The sequence below is a fragment of the Pterocles gutturalis genome, unplaced genomic scaffold, assembly GCF_000699245.1.
Source record: "Pterocles gutturalis isolate BGI_N339 unplaced genomic scaffold, ASM69924v1 scaffold341, whole genome shotgun sequence".
In the NCBI taxonomy this organism is placed as follows: Eukaryota; Metazoa; Chordata; class Aves; order Pterocliformes; family Pteroclidae; genus Pterocles; species Pterocles gutturalis.
The window spans coordinates 15,924-36,230 of NW_010102660.1; the positions used below are offsets into that span (position 1 = coordinate 15,924).

The following is a 20,307-nucleotide window of genomic DNA, read 5'->3' on the forward strand; positions in this document are numbered from 1 at the left end:
CAGCTCGCGGAGCTTCTTTGGGGTGCCGTGTGCCAGTCTAGGTTTCTAGGCGTGCGGTAGGTGGGCACTTGTCACCCCACAGCTCTCCTTCCGAGGCAGTTTCTGTAAGCTGGGCTTTGCTGTTGGTGCCTCTTGTGCAGCAAAGCCGGCTGTAGCTTTAGTTCTGCTTTACCGCGGCAGGAACAGGCGAGCGGTGGGCTTCCTTGGCTGGGCGAGAAGAGGGGGCACAGGGTTTCGGGGAGCGGGGATGTTCCTCAATATGCAATCCAGGACTGAGGTCCAGCTTCGCTGCGGGTGAGGGAGGCACGTGAGCCCTTGCTCAGCGCTTCGGGCAGCTGAACTCCAGCTCTCTCCAAGTGCAATTTTAGCTTGAGGCTGGCGTTGTCCATCGCATCGTTCGTGTTTTGAGGAATGGGTGACAGTTGATTTTCTGCCCCTCTTTGAGTTGAGTTGGATTTTTTTTCCTCTTTCTCTAGGTGTCTTTCCTCCCTTCCTCCCCATCTCCTTGTTGATCCCCAGCTAGTGCTGGGCACCGGAGGGAGAATATACACAAGGACATGAGGAGAGTTGGACCAATTCCACTTGTTCCTCCATTCCCACGAGCTCTGAGGGATGTCAGCAGGACTCCAGGAGAGGGATTCCCTCTTTTTCAGGGAACTGAGGAAGGAGACTTTGGAGCAGAGCCCTTGCAGGGTAGATAACACACCTTTTGGCTCAGAGGCAGCAACAATGCAATGGTGATGAGAAGGGGGGAAAAGAGCTTTATTTTAGGGAGGATGTGGAAAAGGTCTAGTCTGAATGGTTTATTTCTTTCTCCTGCCTCTTCCCATCCCCAGCCATCCACTGCCACGTGCCCTCCGAGAGCAGCCGGCATCTCTCCGGAGCCTGAGCTGGTCCTTTCTGCAAAGCCAGTGCCTCGCAGCAGCTGGGGTGTTGACTCTGGTGACAGGTGACGTGTACGGTCACCCAAAAAACTGGCTGCTGAACGATTCCTCCTCCTGCCTGCTTCACTTCAGGCAGCTTTTCCACTTGCACAATCCTGCATCTTTGCTAATTACTCTTTGTATCCCAAGTGCCTTATGTCGCCACTGTAGTCTCGTACTCTGTGTATTCTATCAGTAGCTGAACACCCTTTCTCTTTACAATGTATGTACACCATATGCTACATTTATGTGGAATTTTTTTTTGTTTTATTTTTGATAGAGCTACCAGTAAAAGGGACGGTTTGTTTTGGAAGCATTTCCATGTGTTCTTTTATTTTTATTATTATTTTTTTAACCTACAGATGATGGGGCTTTTTTTGCCCTCCTCTATCTTTAGTCCTCATCCTTCTGTTATGCCCAAGTGTGGCAGGATTTTTTTTTTCCGAGCTGAGCCTCTGCTGTAAGGCAATACGCGCTGTCATCCCAGAGGTCTGCAATCCCCCCTCCATCGGAGGGGCTGCCGTGGGCTGCTTCTGTCTGTCTTGTAGTAAAGCACGATCCCTCAGCTGCAAGCCTGTAGTAAGTCCTTCTACGTCTATGTCATTTCTCAGCAGATCAAGCCTCTTCTTCAAGCCCAAAGAGCTTTTTCTTTCCCAAACGGAGTATTTTCATTGCAAGCCCTTAGTGGTCAGTCTTTCCTTGACCACTCTGTGTACTAAGATGCTGAGAGCCCACTTTTCTTGAGTGGATATTCTTCTTGTGCCCCATCTTGTCAAGCCCTGTGTCTTCTCCAAAAAAGACCCCACCTCAAACAAGAGCTTTTGTCCACCACAGTACAGCAAGTGTTAGAGACTGCAAGTCCTTATTTCCAGTGTAACGCTATTGCTTGCACCCTTCTTGTGGGCTTGAGGCTGCTTTTGGAGTCTCTGTCCATTATCCAACCTAGAGAAGGTCAGGGATTGAGCAGTCTGTGATTTTTGGTGTGATTTTGGTGCCCTAGCCTAGAAGAGCTGTGAAATACCAGCAATAATTCTCTTTTTTTTTTTGTCTTAGATAGTTGGGGAACGGGCTTGGGAAGAGAAAGGGGCAGAGGAAGAACAGATGTAGCATTTCACATATAATTTTTCAGTGACTCTTACATTATGGGGCATTACAGTTGCGGTTTTTTTTTTTGGTTAGGATTCTTCTTTACTCATCATGTTTGGTTAGTAGTAGACAAGTTCCAGTTCCCCTGTAGGTCCCCTTACCCTTAATTCACCATTTTAAAATGTATTTTTGGTAGGCTTCCTGGTTGGAGGGGAAGAACGACTACTCTAGGATGCCTCCCCCTTGCCTCCAAGGGATTCTTCAAGCCTGTAGATACCCTGCCTTGAGCGCAGTGCAGGGGGTTACAGCAGCCTCTGTCTCTTGCCTTAGATGAAATATTGGTAGATGGACCCCCACTTGTGTCAACAGTAGATGGAGATGATGGGGTTTGATTTCCAGCCTTGTGGTAAACTTCACGAGTGTGTAATAGATGGTTTGGCAGGCTTTACACCCAAGCTGTGAAGTTTGTGACTTCGCCTCGGGGCTATGTGGGGGGTTTGCTGGCGGCAGGGAAGCGTGGTTGTTGTAAAAGCAAGGCAGAGGCACGTAGTTTTTATTTGAATATGTTGGACTCGATGGACCAAACTTCAGCAAAGGAACTCGAGGAAAATTTCTGTTCTTCCATATTTATGCTTTAGTGCAAATTTCCTAATTTTGGAGGGGGTGGGGAGAAGTAACAATCTCTGATATTTTATCCCGTTTGTTTCATTCTTCCTGTCACTGAAGTTTTTTTTGTACGGATTTATGTTTGTTGTTGTTTGTTGTTAAATGACTTTTGTGATAAACTCAACAAAAGTATTTTTCTGAAATAAAGAAATAAAAGGCATAGATTCTTCCATCGCTGCTGTCGATTGATGCTTTATCACTCTGCTAAGCTGTGTGCATTCCCAGAGCAGGCTGCAATGGGTTGTATTTCTCTCTCATCGTACCAGACTAGACTCTTCCCTTTGGTGCAACATCTTGAGTCCTCATGTTCTCCACAGCTGGGCTTCATTTCGCATTTCCCATGTCTCCAGCATAGGCAGCTGCTTCTGAGTTAGTTATCTGCGGCTGCCTTCATCGTTGGGAGTGGAGGATAAGGGCATTTGTAGGATATGATTTATCTGATGTGGGTTAGGTGCATACTTTATGGTGAGCTAAATTGTATATTTTCTGCAGCTGGCCCCGGGCACGCTACATGGTTTGGCTGAGTATTAGCATGTGCAGAAAACAGTTCCTGATTCTTTTCTACAGCTCCAGTAATTTCATCTGTAAGTTCTTGGTCTCTGGAAAAGCTGAAAATCTAAAAGCTGATTTAGAAGTGAACCTTTGTCAGCTGCTGCTTGGAAGGCACCTCATGCCATGCCAAGCCATGCTTTGAAATCCAAGATGGACCCGAGAGAGCTGCAGTGATTCTCAGTCGGAGTGAGCAGCAGCACAAAACGGACCCAGAAGGGAGGAGCAGTGACCTTTCCAAACAGGCAGGAGGGAGCTGTCACGTGGAGACTATCAACTGTGTTAGGGGAAGTGAGAATCCACAGCACAAAAACTGATTTAAAGAAGTATTTTGTTCCACAGAATTTTATTCTCTACTGTGTGCATGATAGCTGAACAGCAGTACCTGGCTGGTGTCATTGGGGGTGAGAAGGTCCCTGCCACCTTCACCTTCGTGGAGAGATGAGCAATGTGACTCTAAGCAGAGCACAAGTGTCATAACTCTGTTGCTACACCAACTGCTAGTTTTTCCTTTTCATTGGACCTGTCTGGTAAGATGACAGGTTGTGTGAGATGCGTTTAGATGGTATCTCAGACCTAAAACCCTTCTCCTAATCTTTTGTTAAAAAATGCAAAGCTGCTGTCAGCAGATGTGTGTACAGACTCCTGCTATCTCCGTAGCTATGTGAGAGCTAAACTCACCACTCCATTTCAAGTAAACCCAGAATCACAGTTCAGTGGGATTTTCCCCCTCACTTTAATCCTTAGCTATTCCAGCCATTGAGCTACTTTTATTTGGAGCATATTTATTAACACTTTTATAGCATTAACACTTTTATAGCATTAACACTTTTATAGCATTAACACTTCTATAGCAGCCATGCATGTCTTGCTTACATTCAGACAAGCAAACATGAGTTTATCATGGTCCACGGCAAGGCTCTTAGATCTTCTTGAATGCAAATAACAATTTAAACTAGCAATCTTCACTGCTTGAAGGTGAAAGGCCCCTTTCAACTCTAAGAGAAATCTAGAGTGGTTATCACTGCAGGCATTAGAGAGCTTTTGTTCTAGCAAGCCTACTGTATTAAAAAGTGAAGAGATCAACAGGAGAACCTTGCTTTGGTTCTCCAAAGTTTTTTCTCATGTGAGTTTCACTTCAATATCCAGCAGTTGCAAGGTTGAGTTTAGTGGTAGCTAAAAGGGCAGGGAGAGGTTTGGAAGGAAAAAAAAGTTAATAAAGTGAGGGTGAAATTAGCTGGCTCTAGGGAGGATGCAAGAGGGAGAGTGAGTGAAGCAAAGATGAAGACTAGAGCATCCTTTTTGAAGTACCAATGTCTTAAGTCAGCTAAGAATTTTATTGCTTGGTCTTGTGCTTCGGTTTCTGGGCAAAGATCATGAGGGGAAGGCTCTCAGGAAGTCACGGTAGTTTATCTTGTCTTCTCCACAAGAACATAGGTCAATCAGCTGGGGAAAAAACAAAACAAAACAACATCAAGAGTTGGAAGAAGCTGGACATTTATTTTTTTAGGGGAAAGAGCCCAGAGTTCTCTGTGTGTGACAGAGCAGATCTTATTCTGCTGTGTGGAGGAGCCTACCACGTTAGCAGTCCTGAATCACAGGTAGCCTTGAGTGCTTATAGATGACACTAATCTATGCAAGAAGAGTTAAAGTGTTTGAGTTTAATCGTGATTGCCTGTAAGTATCATGACAGTGGCAACAGACTGACATAAGCCACAGCAAATCCTTCTGAAACCCCACGGAAAGCTCTGCCAAAAGTGGGATGGGAGCAGGGGATCTGAACAGTTACTGTTCACCAGTGTCGCCTCGGTGCATGCACATGGGATAAAGTGGAGATACAGATAATTGAGCTCGGAGACAGCCCTACTAATGAGCCAGTTCTGGTATCCGTGCCTGACCCTGCATTGTGTTACAGAGCTATAGGCTTTGTGTGCTTAAGGGGAAGAAAGAGGGCTTTTGTTTCCTTAATTGCATAACTAATCTGCTTTTGACACCCAGGGAGATGGAAAAGGTCTAATATCACAGGTCCTTGAAAGGATTCTTCTTCCCCTTGTCGCTTGGAGACAGATTTCCTAGGGTTGATCTTGTGTGACTGACAGCTGTGCTCCTCTCCAATCCAGACAGTAGTTAACCATCTGCCATATGGTTAATTTATAGCACAGCCACACTTCGGAGGGCTCTGGGCACACTCTTATTAAGATTTCAAGAGAGAAGAGGGAGTGTGTAGGTCCTACCCGGGGGTTAAAACATGGGGGTTTAGCCTCAATTGTCACAGTTCTCCACATGCTCTTGGGCATGTCACTTCATCTCCCATTCTCCAGTGGAATCAGGAAGGAAGAAGGACTGTCACCACATTGTGACATCCTCAGGGCAGAGTGGTCTCCGATAAACTCTAGTACAGCAAAGCCCTGAGTGCTGGTCAAAGGCCTTTATTCGGTGCACAGAGACATAGATACCCTGCCTGTGCACCTTTCTAACCACGGCTGTGATGCTTGTGGCTGGCTGGTTTAGAAAATGTGGGGGGTTTTGCAAGGGAAATACTCCCTCTGGTTTCTAGTTTTCTTTAAACTCTGCCTTTATTGGCTACTAATCTATTGCATATCACACTATGCTAAGAAAACATCCTTGCCAGTCATATTCCTGAAAGGACCCTCCATCCCTGCTGCATTAATTCCTCTCTTCAGTCTCTATGCAGACTGTGATCTCCATGTGCTGTTGTTCATAGTGCCTAACAAGCCTATGTTTTACTGCTGTTAACCAAGTGGTTATGATTCTAATTTTTTTTATACAATACTTTGTTCTCAAATCTTCAATTCAGTTGCTGTTAAATCCAGAATGTGCCTAAGCTTTCTTAAGGCTCATTCCCTAAGCACCTCAGTGTCATCTCTACTCAAGTTCAAGTCAGGCTTAAGTCATGACAGACACTCGGTAACTCTGCAGTAGCCTATCCCTGATCTCTGTCATGATACACACAACCTGAGCCAGCAGGGATTTTCAGGCTTCACATAATAGTGCAGCCAGACACGAAGCTGCTCATCTGTGGATCAACCTGGGGAATATTTCTTCCCTTTGCTTAAAGGAGAGCAATTACTGTCTCCTCCTTTGAGACACAGGCTCAGTCCAACAGCTCAGAGGCCCTTCTGAATTGGGACTTTCTTGCCCTTTTCTTGAAGCTGTTCCCCTTTATAGGGCAGAGCAGCTGTTGGTCTCGCCTGGCTAGTCTTGGTTTGTAGAAGAGCTCTTTTGGAAGAGCGATATGAGGGGAATTGAATATACACAGCACCTCTTCCTTCTGACCTTGTTAAGAAGAATGGTGTTGGTCGGCACGCTCAAGCTGTCACAAAGGGATAAAAATGTTGCTTTGTCCAGGATGCCAGAGCCATCCTTGTCGCACTGAAGAAATCCCTCTTGAATGTTCATGTTGTTCAAGTGCTTATGGAGTTTCAGCTCTTCCTGAACCTGCATAATTAATTCATCCAGTTCCTGCTTGCTGGCCCCAAGTGCAGGGATGTCACTGTAGAAGAAAGGAAGAACAGGAATTCATGTGAAAGCTACTTCTGGCAGCCTTACTGTGACACGAGTGTGCTGGCTGCCCACCACGGCTGTATTTCTGAATACCCAGCAGGCTTCTGGGGTGCTTGGTTTTTATGGCAAGCTCATCTCAGCTTGGACTTGGAGATGAAAGTCTTTATCTTGGAGCATTGGGTAAACTATTTTCCATTTGCAGGACATTTCCCCCATGCACCTTTTGTCTGCAAGTGCTCTGGGACAAGGGCAGTTTCCTTGCATGCTCCACAGAGTCCCAGGAACTGCACGCAGCTCTAGTTTTCAGACAGAGCTCCTGAACTGCAATGATACTGACTCCAAAGTGTTTTGTGAGGTAATAAGGTTGTTACTGGGTCACCCAAAATGGGTCCAGACAGTGAAAAAAGAGGATGTGGTCTAGGCTTTGATGAGATGATAAGCACAGCCAGAGCAAATGGGGGAAAAAAAGACTCCACCAACCATCCACTGAGCCTGCACCAATCTAGTGGCTCAGGCAGATACCACAAGCAGCATCTGTTACAGTTAACCACTGTCTTTTTGTAAAAGTAGCTCTGCTGCTAAGCCAGAGCTGTCCCGCAAGGCTTTCGGGTCAGCAGCAGCCACATTATGTTGTACACACTTGACCTCCTCTGTATGTGTCCAGACACAGGCTCTTGGAGCATTTGACAGCAGGCTGGAGCCCACGGAGGCTGTTGGAAATCCTCTTGGTCAACCCTGAGTCTCATTTAGCTCTACACCACCATTTTTTGAAGCCTACCTTTTGGCAGTCGTCTCTGCCACCCGCCGTGGGCGAAAATGGTCCCTCATGGACTGCAGTGTTGCCGCAGGGAAACTCTCTGCATTGCTCTCCATGTAATTAAGCACATATTCATCAGCGTCTGTGATAAAAAACCTATGGCCAAACACTGGGGAAGAAGCATTGAAGAAAAGAGTGTTACTTGCCTTTTGGCATGGGTAAGTCATTTCATTATCCAGGAGAGAGCTTGGTTTCTCTCTCACGGCTGGGCTCAGGTTTGAGCGAGCTCTGCTATTTGTTTCAGTCTTTGAAATAAGAACGGTTTCACTGACTTAAAGGGAGTTTTGCTGCAAGAAAAGCAGCTGCTTTTCCAAAATGTAAACTGAACACATCCTATGGAGAACACATCTCCTTTCCTAATTATTTCACAGGTCCAAACCTTGACAGTAACAGAGTTATATCAGTGTACACCAGCTGGTGATCTGGAAACTCAAATGTGATGAGACCCAAAAAAGAGATCTTACAAGTGAAGGAAGGTTTATACACTGTCCGTGCAATAAATGACATATCAGAGCAGGCACCGAAGACCAAAGCTCAGAAAGTAATATCAGTCCAGACTGGAATTTACCTTCAATTGTAGAACCGATGGTGAAGTCAAAGGGCTCATAGTACGTGGCATTGTCTGGAGTAGATCCTGGTTTGGCAACTCTGGTCTTTTGTAAGTATTTGCCTCCAATGATGCCAGAGTTACGGACTGGAGGTTCATAAATACTGATCATGTCATTGGAGAGGAAATAAGAGAGGATGAAACGACGCTTTCTGTCCTCAGGGTTTGGTGATTCCTAGAGGAAAGGTAGTGGCTTTGGAAAAGAACATTTCAAGCAGTTTTTTCTTTCCTGGGGTGCTTAGGAGTACCTAGTAAGCGACTCATAAGCACCCAGAGCTCAGAGCTTTGTTCTTTACAGCTATATAAAAAAGTCACTATAGTGACTAAACAAAGCACTTGATGTAGGCCAAAAGCTCCAGACATGCTGACATAGTGTAACAAAGCCCTAGACAGCATTAAAGATCTGAATTTCAAAGTTTACTTGCTCCAGTCAGGCTAAAAGAAGCAGAATCTGGGCTGCAGTGACCAAGTATATTCAGTGTTTCCACAGACTGAGTAATCCAAGAGAAAGGAATATCCTATACAGTATGATTCATCAGAGAGAGAGAATGGCTGTAAAATTTAGTGTTAAAGTTATATTTTTCATTATAATAAGTGCCTGAGAGAGGTTGGTTGCTGCTTCCAGCTCTTAGTCACAGAAAGACACTCCCCTGACACACCAGTGGGTTTACTAGCTTAGTTTAAAAATGAAGTGGATCAGAACTCGTCAGCTGTGACCTTTAGGAACTCCTGCACAATAGGCAAAAGAAATCAGCCCTTATTCACCCTGAGTGTTTGGAGGGGGCAGGCACCAGGCAGCACAGGAAATGCCATTGCTACTGCTGGACGTGCCAGAGGCTCCTTGCATAAACCGACTGTAAAGCTGCCACAAAGGCCAGGGCCTGAATGCCATTGTCGTGGGTGGAAAGCACCGTCCTCGTGGATTCCCCAGCTCTGCCAGCACAGCCCCTTTACTGGCTGCTGTGGCCAGGACCAGCCCGGAGAAGGCCAGGTGCTGGGAGCCAGCAGCAGAGAGGCAGCAAACTCACGCTCGTGGCAGCAGTTGAAGGCAGGCGGAGGCACGGTGCCCGGTTGCAATGCCGTTTCAGTTAGGGCCATCTGTCACATGCTGATGTCAGTGGGAGTTATTCCATAAATGGCTGTGGTTTTGTAGCATGGCTGTTTTGTACTTTCTGGCCTTGTTTTTTTTTTTTCTACCTTTGTGTGTTGCTAATTGTCTCAGCAAGTACACAATAACTCAACAGCATCCCCTGAGGGGCACTTGTGTTGGCTTTGGGGAACTCTCTTTTCCCACCAGCACAGAGGAGAATTTGCTAACAGCCTTGTCTGAGCAGGCTGTTCCCCTCATCCTTCTGACTCTACAGCATAAGCCGGCATTATACGATCAAGGAAAGCACTTACCAGGGCCACCTGGTATCGCAGGACCTTGTGGTCATTCTCTAACATCTTAATTATATCTTTCCGGGGAGGTTTTGGAAACAGAGAAAAGCAGTTCTGAAGAGAGTCTTCAAGGGTGCCAAAACCATTATAAGGAGGAATTGCCTGCATCCAGAGGAGATATCAAGCATAAGCAGCTGAAACTAAGAACAAGACAATGTTTGCAAGATGGCTTATCAGAAAATATTTGTTTGGAAATAAATCTTCTGTCACCAGGTAGCAACAGCTGTGACATCCTGCCCACTAGAGACGCTATTAGCCCAGCCATGTGTTAGACCCCTTAATTGTAGAAATATTTAAGAGAATAAAGACAATCCGAAAGTCAGAAAGCCAGGTAATTTCTCTGAATAAAGAGATTATGGCTATACTGATAACTAAACCTTCTTGTGCACAGGAACTCAATCAGCATAGACTGTTAACGTAATCCCGATCATGTTTGTGGTTTAGGGCAGCTAGCACTCCAAACCATTCCTAGGTTCAGTTTGGGAGGTAACAGGGGCTGTGACCATCCACAGTAGGCAGTTTGGACTTAGCAATCCTATTTGGAGAGTTAAAGAGAGTTTAGTAGTATGAGTGCAGACAGACTGTGACAGTTGGCTTCCCAGACAAAAACAAACCCTGATACGGTTTAATTTTCTAGTATAGACCTAATCAGAGTTCTTTCTATCACTGTAAGCTAAGTGTTTTCTCCTTTACAGTATTAGAAATCAACAGTTTCAGAGGACTTACATTTTTAGATTGATTATGACCATTCTTGCCTTGTCTTTTTCAAGTTCCTTGCTCTTTTCTTCAAGCTGAACTTGGTTACTATAGGTTCTTACTAACTTTACTTTAAGAGCTTATACCAACTGCTTCCTTCCCTCCTTTCCTTTGAGAAATTGTTTGCAGTACCTGTGGAACTTCCTCAAGTGGTTTCTCCTTTACGTCCACTGGCTGTAAGTCTGTGATGCCAAATTTGTCACGATAGAAGTTTCGTGTGAACTCATCGCAGTCATAGATGAAGAAGGTGCGTCCAAGGAGGGTGGTGGATTTGCCGACAGCAAAATCTTTAGCTGTGTACCACTCAAGTACCTCCTGATCAGAGATCTCCAGCACACAGCTTGGGAATGTCTCTAAGGAAAAAGGGAGCAAAAGGAAAAAATAAATCAATCAGGTCAATGTTAATGTTTCCTAGTGAAAAAGGACACAAAAACAAGCTGTATAAATAGCCCCAGGGAACTGTTGGTACTGCTGTCCTGCCACTGTTTCCCAAAAGATAAAGAATTTAGTTGTAATTTAAATAACTTTTCTTTGGCCAGAAACTGATGACACTTGGGAGTGTTCTCAGCATAAATTCTCCAGACTTGGTGTACCTCTGACACAGACACCACATATGTGTCTATCCACCAAGGCATTTTAGCACAGGCAGATGGGCTGGCCAATCTAAACTTACTTTTCTTGTCCACAAAGGTTTTGGGCAAGCGTTGGCGTCTTATCAGTACTGGGAATGGGTCTCTACCATCATTTTGCTTGTAGACTTCCCGAACCTCCACTGTATCATCTGCTAAGAAGTAATGGATGACGCAAGACCGATTCTCACCAAACATGCTGCCAGTGTCATCCCACATGGCATAGAAGCGAAGGACCTATGGTGGAGAAAAAAAGGGGCAGAGAAAACAAACACGGATTAGAATCCCTAATGCTTTGTCCAAATGAAGTGCGTTGAAATGTGTTGGGTGATGGAGGCATTTCAGCAATCTTCTCTGCAAGGTACAGAAGAACAGGTTGCCCAGAGAAGCTGTGGATGCCCCATCCCTGGAGGGGTTCAAGGCCAGGCTGGATGAGGCTTTGGGCAACCTGGGCTGGTGGGAGGTGTCCCTGCCCATGGCAGGGGGTTGGAACTGGATGATCTTTAAGGTCCCTTCCAACCCAAACCATTCTGTGATTCTAAGAACCAAGCCCTTGTACTGTGGGCACTGGGATGAATGGGCTGCTGAGGCAGCAGTGGGAAGGACAGCAGGGACCTCCAGAGATGGACAGGTGTGGCTCATCTTGAAAACAGCACATGAGAGAGAACAGTTTCTACTAAGACAAGAAATTGAGTTTAGGAAACATGAGGAAAAATGTGGGGGGAGGGGGAAGTGATGAAAAAGCAGCAGAAAATAATTTCCAAGGAATGAGTAGGGAAGTAGTCTTAAGGGCAGTGATTTTTATAATGAAACTTAATACAGCAAGACAGCATCTTGTTTTGACTTCTAAACCTCTTAAGAGGTTTCATGGGCAATTCTTTCCTGCTCTTATGCTGAGGAAGGAAGAGGGGAAAGCACTCAGCAGTCCTGAGGAGGCTGTATTCACTGCAGACCCCATCTTATTTCTTCCTAGTGGAAATACCATCTTTTAATGCCCCAGAAATCAAACTCCTCACACTGCAATGCTCAAGAGTTCCCCAAGGTACAGCTCCTAACCAGGCAGCCCAACAGCCATTGCAGGCAGAGTTGGCCCAGCACAGACTTGAGTCACTAAGGCCAAACTGGCAGTAAAATGGTAGGCATGGCCCAGCTTGCAACCACACAGAAAAACTGTCTGCTCCCCTCAAAACAGGGTGACCATATCCAAATGGCAACTGGGTATGATATTGGCTTGTGCTAGCACCTAGCTTATGACCAGGAGCTGTTTGATTGACAGCTGGCCAGGGACAACATGCAGAATTTAGGTTGTGTCCTGGCCCTGTTTTATTATCTATTATAGATGTAGTCCACAGGGTTTCTTACGTTGTTGCTAGATGCAAAGAAGAAGATCCAGAGGAGAGCAGGGAAGAGAGTGTTAGTAAACTGTGTGCACAGGGAGAATTCAGTCAGAGCAAGTGACATTTGTGAAAATGAAATATTCCCCTCTGGCACCTGGCATCAATGTTTTGGAGGAGAGAGGAGAGGATACAGCACGCCCATTCATAACAGAACTGTATCTGGCTGCTAACTTCCCAAGGCAGGTGGTTTATCTCATCCCAACGGAAAGCAAGAGAGAAATGGAGGATCTAGAGTGTAGGCTCTGCAATCCAAAGAGAAGCCGTTTACAAGGCACAAAGCCCAGCAAAAACATTAAAAATTTTGTTTCCCGCTAAAGCCAAGAAAGGAGCAAATCTGGACTCTGTTCAGCAGACTGAGACTTTTTAGAATGAGTAAGGTTGCAGATGCTCACAAGACTCAGGTTTCAATAATACATGTAGTCTGTAATGTGGGTAATCACTACCAGCTTTCTCACCTGCTTGTCGTAAGTCAGAAACTGTTTGAGCTGGTCAAAATCTGATGGCGTGATGTACTTGCGCAAAGGCATCCGACGCTGTTCTGTGTAAGGATCAAAAACCATTTTCTCTGGAGGGTTCAGTTCAATTCCTTGGCTCTCCAGGAACACCTAGGAAGATAATCTGAGTTATTAATGCTGCTGTGAGTTCTGAAGGTAAGAGGCAACTAGAGATTACAGATGGGCTGAGTGCTGTCAGAATACTGCAAGTTCATTCCTCACAGACCACCAGGCTGCAGGAGTATTAATTCTATAGCAAATATAATAGAATATGACCAAGATGTTCCTGTTTAAGCTGCTTTTTATCTTTGCTTACCCTTTAATTAATCAGAGCAGTCCTGTCCTCAACATCCTAACTCAGGTTTTACTTAAGCACAGTTTTCTTTGGCCTTAGGGCTTTAAACGGAGGATAACTGTCAGTTGGTCTCTTTTATGTAAACAAAAAAAGATTAAATTAGTGCATAACCACAGATGCAGTCAGTCTGAATTTGCAAGAGATCTAGGGCTCCCCAGTGTGTCAGACAGTGGAAGTTAGTGTTACCCACACTCGACCCACCAAGGCCCTTCAGGCCATGAGGATATGTGCCAGAGCGGCAGCTTCATTCTGTCTTTCAGGAGGAGCACTTTTCCCACAGAAAGAGGGATATCTGCTTGTTTATAAAGGGATTTTTTGTTTCGCTTGGATGCATCAATAAACTCTAAGAGTTATTACTTGTGTACTCACATCAGTCACCCAAACCAACCGCTGAAGTCAATGGACTTCTTCCCTTTTTGGTCTGGGGAAGTGGCTCATGAAAGCATTCAGCCCAGGAAGCACCAATGCAAACTTCTCCAACAGGCACGTGAGATCACTCTGAAGACTCACAAGGCAGGTTCACCCTTTCAGATTCACTATTTTCTGGTCTGGAGGATGCCAATTAATGATAAATAGACTAGTGGCCTTGAGATGTAGACCCACATGGCTCATTTCATGTTTTCTATCAACTAACCAACAATAACATGAGGACCAGCTCTTCATTTGATGTGAACTGACTTTAACAGTCATTCAGTTCCAGCAGAGCTGTCCCCATATGTTCTCAACAGCCACATATATACCAATATATGATACATGCTTGGAAGTATTTTTGGACACTGAGGCCAACTGGCAAGGAACAGCCTGCATCTAAACTCTCTCAGCCTCCAGGACAGGTTGGCTGCACGTAACTCACCTATTGGGAATGGTCCCTGGAGCATTCTAACTCCTGGACTGCTCCTGGGAATTGCTTGGAAGAATAGTACTTGACCAGGGTCGAGATTATACTGAGGACAATCTAACAGCATACTAGTATACCAGTATTTGTTATTGGATTGTTATTATCTCATTTACTGGTACAGAAATAGCCAGAAATAGAGAAGCAGGCAGTGAGTAAGCTCTCTTAGAAAGGTCAGTTCATACCACGATTCTCAACCACTCTTCTGGCTTGGCTGTAGATGGGTGCAGTTACTGACTGCATTCCCTTCCCCTACTCTTAACAGAAGAGTATTAAGTCAGCAAAGAGTATCAGTAATTTCCCTCTCACCTGTGCACAATGTTTCATCTGGACTCTAAGCAGTTAAACTGTTGTACACACAGAAATGAACTTAGACTTTATATTGTAAGAAGTCCTGAGGACAAAGGATGGACTCCCAGCATCCCTGGGGCAACAATACTGAGTAATTAATATGCCCTCAGCAAATATCAAACCTTGATCTGAAGAAAGAAGTCTTCACAAAAAGGAAAATTAAAGATTGCAAACCACCTTATTCTGAAAGCTACAGCTACAGGACTCAATCAGGTCTGGCCACCTGTAATTCCAGGGATTCTCTGCATCAGTGTTCTCAGAACAAGCAACACACCTGCGTGAATAGGTCGCAGTCGACTATGCGGTACGTCCTGCCATACATGGTGATGTTCATGCCCCGATTCAGATCTTTCCAGTGGTAATGCTCCCCCTTGTCATTCTTGGGCACCCGGTGGCGTCTGATAAGCTTGCCTTGAGTAAGACCAGAGTTCTTCACAACAGGCTCGATGACGGTCATGCTGTCATCTTCCAAATAGTAATAGATGCCCACTTGGCGGATCCGGTAATGCTCTTCTGCAGAGAAAGGAACATCTTCCTGGAAATAGGCATCAAACTTCAAAATCTGTCAAAGGGGCAGTATCCCAAAGGGAAAGAAAAAAAAAAAAAAATGAACACCACAATTAGTCTATTAAGACAAATAATTTATTGGTAATGTGCTTTGGCAGTGCAAAATTATTGGATTGTAATCTATAAAATCATCAAAGCCAACTGTAGCCTAATCTGTGACTGATGGCAGAGGCATCATGAGGGCTTTTATCAAGACCTGCCTTTTACAAATTTGGTACATGTGAGACAGGTGTAAAAAAATATAGCCTTTTCCCTACTCCTCCTTGATCACCTGCTATTTCATCTACTGCCAGGTGCTTGGTTGCTGCCAGTAATCTAGTTTATTGACACACAAGACTTCCTTTCCTATTGTCAGCTTTGCAGCCCCTGATTTAGAGAAACTATTAGATTTTAGTAAAGAGTTTAACCACATCAGTGGATTTTAAAATCTGCATGGATCCTCTGAAGTCATATCTATGCAACACTGGCAGCAAAAGTTAATCTGTGCTGGAGAAACAAGGACAAAAAAAACAGGGTGCAAAGAAAATGCACCCTGCCAAAAGCCACTCAGTCACAGTTCCTATGCTTGGCAGAAATATGAGGAATTTTCCTTCTAAGATCATTCAATGCCCCTAAGAGGATGTAGGTGGCCAACCAGCCCTTGTATAACCAGCCTGCATCAACCCAGAGGCCTTGGTAATTAAGTGACGATAAAGCCAGCAAGTTCCTACCAGCCAGCAAAAGTGCTTCAAAAGGGACCGTGACTTCCCCCAGCAGCACTGGGGCCCCTGCTGCTACTCTGGCTTGAACGAAGGGGCAGAGAAGTATCTGACAGATTAAACGGCAACATCTACATTACTTTGAAGGAATAGCCTCAGTAATTAACACGGCACATCTGTTCCCCAGCCTGTCTCACAGATGGGCTGAGGGTTGGCTGCAGACTGCCTTTCCAAGCGTGCCTGGCAGCATGCAGACCCTGCACATGCTCGGGTCTGCGGAGTCTCGCACGCTCTGCAGCAACTGCTCCGTCTGTGGCTGCAGCTCTCGCCAGTCTGTGCGACTGGCACGTTTAAAATCAAGGGTCAGCTTGGGACTGCTCCAAGAAGATATATAGCCACCTCCTAGTCTGATATGATCACCAAGATGTAAGGCAGGAAGGACTAACGGAGCTGTACAGGCTGTAACACACTGTGGTGACAAGCACAAGCTTAAATAGAGCACAGCTAAACAGTCTAACGGTTTTTACAGTTTCAGCTCAGTTACAATCTCAATATAGTTTTGGAAACACTGAAGGCGAGGCTGTGGTTTACAGGGCAGTGGTTATAAACTGAAGCTTTTCAGAGTTAATCAAACTTCTTTTGCAACGCCTGCTGGAAATACTCTAGCGTAACTTGCAGGGAATGTCTTACATCGTTTACGTATTATAATCCTCCTCCCGAGCAAAGAAAGCCTCTTTCAGTCTGGGGTTCAGCTGTCTCTGACTAAGGGCTATGGCATCTGAAAACTGCTGTACGCTGTCCCATGAACCCTGGAGCTGACTGTTTATGTCTCTGAATTTGGCCAGCAATATTCCTGGAATAAGCTTCTTTATACCTTTTTGTCAAAAGCCACGTGTGCTGGAATGAAGGTTGAAGGCGGAGCCTGCTTGGCTGGCCCGTAGGTCAGCGTGGGTCTCGTGTTGGATAATTCATCTAATTCAGCTTGAGAAAGCTGATTCACATAAAGTCGCTCCCCACCGATCCCCACTGTTGGCAGCCGAGAAAAGGCATATCCATTTTTGTAGCCCAGTGTCTGGGACCGATGAAAAGATGTTTTCTGTGGAAGAAAAACCAGCTGTTAAAATACTGCATGCACTTAGTAGATACGGCTACTGATGGCCCAGAAAAACAGCAAAAGTGTGTAATATCCAGAATGCAATCCCAACATTTTATTATAACTTACTGCAGCAGTTATTTACAATCAGATTTTACATTTAGATCAAAGCTGAAAAAGCAGTAAGTGGCTGGAGGAACAAAGCATCAGAGTGAACTTAAATCCTAGCACTGGCACAGACCGCCCCCAAGAGCTTAAATTACTTAATTTCCCTATTGCCACAATTCTCAGTGCTTAGAATGGGGTGCCAGAACTTTATCTGCTCTAGTATTTATCTCACAAACTCTTTGTTCCCTCCTCTGTGTTATGGCAGTACAGAGCACCAGGGGACATCACTCTGTTATTGCCTTACGGCGCTCCCTTGACTATTACACGCGCATCCTCTGTGTTTTCCATCACTATTTGTTTTGTTAACCCTCTCTTGGGGATGATAGTCACAGGATTTTCTTTGCTGGGCTAAATCAAGGTGTGTCATGCTCACAGAACTGCAATTATGGATCAAAGCACATGAGCTGCTGTAGGTCCCTTCCAACTGAAATTATTCTATTCTATTCTGCTCTATTCTATTCTAAGCACAGTGTAAGACCCTACAGCAGATTAATGAGAAGCCTGTTAAGATGAGAATTATATCTATGTGAGCACTGTATAATGTTGACTATAGGATTCCCCTGGTATTTTTTGGTTTGTTGGTTTAATCTTGATTTTGAGCTGCCTGGAGCCTATCTTTGCTCTTCAAGATAAATAATTATCCAGATGGCACAGGAAGGTCCCTGCTTTGCTTAAGGACACACAACAAGAAAATGTCAGAGCTGTGAACAGGACCTGATCTCTGTCAGCCCGGTTCTGTTCTTCACTACTGAAGATTAGGATTGGATTTGAGTGACACCAAACTGCTCAATTTGCTATATCCCATCTGCAATCCCAAAAATATTTGAAATAACACGTGCCTAGCTGGTCCCACAGGGTTTTCAATATTTAATGCTCCAGACAAAGCAGGAGAAATTGTGAGTCCTTGATAATCAAATCCCTGACTTTACCTTGACTTTTGCCAAGTAAAACAGAGTCGTACGCATTTCTAGCACTGAAGGAACAAGTTTCAGCTCCTTTTTCCAGACCCACTCTTGCCATCAGTCCAACCTCAGGCATGTGAATCACTTCTTCTCCACCCCCTCCCTCACCCCTCATGGTTAAGCCTCTAATCTTATTTCTACCTTCGAGGCCCCACTTGAATTTCACATAATTGCCTGTTTTCTCTTTAAACTGGTACTACAGATCTTGTAAATGCCGTGGAGAGAGCAGTTATGGAAACAGGTTCAGGTGAAAACAAGGGAGTTTACTGAAGACATGTTAGCAGAATGTGTTATAAACATTAGCTCTGCCACCAAACTGCCATTTCCTTCTGTTAAATAAATACCAAGGGAAAGCTGTGGGGAAAATATTAGAGAAAAAACGGGATGTTTGTCAGTAAATTGGGCAATATCAGTGTTTTTCAAAAGTGCACAGGCTTTTAAGGACTCACAGTAGCCTAAAGAAAACACCTCGTCAATTCGTAAGACTCCCAAGCGAGCCTAGATGCCAGACAACATCTCCCAGTATCAGGTGACTAATGTAAATTTAAAAGGGAAAACCCAGAATGTAAACTCCTAATCTCAGTTGCTGCCAGTCCATATCTGAAGAAATTCCACTGAATTAAGTCCTTCTTTTTACCAAGTCTATAACTCTTCACATAAATGCTGTTCCCCCTCCCAGTGCCTCTGTTTCTGTCACGCCAGCACTAAGCAATAACAATACGATCTTATTTCAACACAGAGGTTTTCTTCAGCTGTACTCAGCATTCACTTGGAAAAAAACCATTGTGATGCCTATTTTATAGACTGGAAAAGTGAGGCAAAGGGAGTTGATAGCACTCACTAGGGCTCATCCTGAGGAACACCACAAAGCCATTTCTGGAGTCCAGATCTCCTTAAAACATTACCAGTAGTTCAACGCTTCTAGTTAGGCTAAAATAACGATCTGCTCTGCTAAGTCCTGTGGGTGTCTCTTGTATACACAGAGCACTGCTGAAGTCAGTAGAAGCAGTCGCATGACTAAAGCAGGCAGGATTTTACTGATAGAGGAAATAATGTTTTGCTAGGGGCAGAAATTTGCATTGCAGATTTCCAAGATGTTATAAATGGCATTGAGGAAATAATATTATTAAGGTGAGAATAATTCTGAGATAACCTTTGTTACTGCATGATTAAGAAGAGTATTCACTATGAGTAAATGAAGAACTCAGTCGTCACTGACTTAGAAAAAAGTTCATTCATGCTGGATGGCACCACTAAGACTGGTACAGTGACAATTTATCCTTGGGTAATCCTTATCCACACACAAGCAGAATGAAAATAAGAGAGGGTCCTAGAAAGAGGGGTTCCCACGAAAGTATCCAGAATGATCTGGACCGGGTTTCCAAAAGGACACCATGACACAGTCCTTGTCAAGAGCACATCACGTCAAGAGGACATCTGTCAAACAGATATTGGTGACACCACCACCACTAGCAGGACAGGACCACTAGATCTCTTAGTGTTGTTAAGATCCTTTAGAGGTTCCTCCCCACTCCATCTGAGGAGCAATAGAAAGTTATAGAAATTTCCGTCACAAGGATACCTAGGAAATGCTGGAGTGTCCTCTAGAAATACCAGGAGCATTGTAGTGGCAGGAGATGGAAGGGAGAATTAGAATATTCTCCTGATGACCAAGCAACTTGGATGTGTTGGGAGGGAACGGGGAAGAAGGGGCCTCACCTGGAGTACAGAGCCCTGTGGAAATGGAGAAGCCTGTTCTTAAGGATATCAAACTCCAGGGAAACGTCAGGCATGCCCCGGTCTATCTGTTCCCTACAAAAGTCTGGAAGCATTGCTTCTGAGGGAAGCAGCTGGGAAAGTTCAAGGATATTGGCTTCTCAGACTGACATTGGTAACATTGAGTTGAAGTTGAGCAATGGTGTCAAGGCTCAAGATTTTAGTTTCCCAGGGAAAAGGAAGGGTAAAGCTGTCAGCTGCTCTGAAGAAGTACTGGGAGGAGCTCAGGGAGTATCAATTCTGCTCTGTGGTACGGCTTTATCAAAAGAATATTGGGAGGATTTGGGGTTATCAGATCCTCAGTGTGTGGGCTGTTGAGAATGGGGAAAAAAGAGAGGTTGCTTCCTTGTTTAGGTATCAATTCAAGTGCAGAAGATGAGGACGAAACTACTTCTTCCAAGGAACGGCTGAGAGGGTCTCACTTCCTCAAGAGGATTCTGGAGGCTGTGGTGGTATCAGTCCTGTGGAGGGATACCAGTTCTCTGAAAACTATCAGGTTCTCAGGTTCTAGAGCATCAGTTAATAAAATCACTGAATCATAGAATGGTTTGGG

At 44.7% G+C, this 20,307-nt stretch overlaps 1 protein-coding gene across 1 annotated transcript; it reads right to left on the bottom strand.

Moving 5' to 3' along the window:
* Positions 1-4,598: 4,598 nt before the first annotated feature.
* EFHC1 (EF-hand domain (C-terminal) containing 1) lies at positions 4,599-16,851 on the bottom strand (the record flags this gene model as incomplete). The annotated part of the gene is made up of 10 exons (XM_010086354.1): positions 4,599-4,670; positions 6,522-6,738; positions 7,528-7,675; positions 8,135-8,348; positions 9,575-9,715; positions 10,502-10,722; positions 11,043-11,235; positions 12,851-13,000; positions 14,765-15,052; positions 16,630-16,851. Coding segments are annotated over 10 exons (1,866 nt in total), but the record flags the coding sequence as incomplete, so codon positions are not given.
* Positions 16,852-20,307: the final 3,456 nt, after the last annotated feature.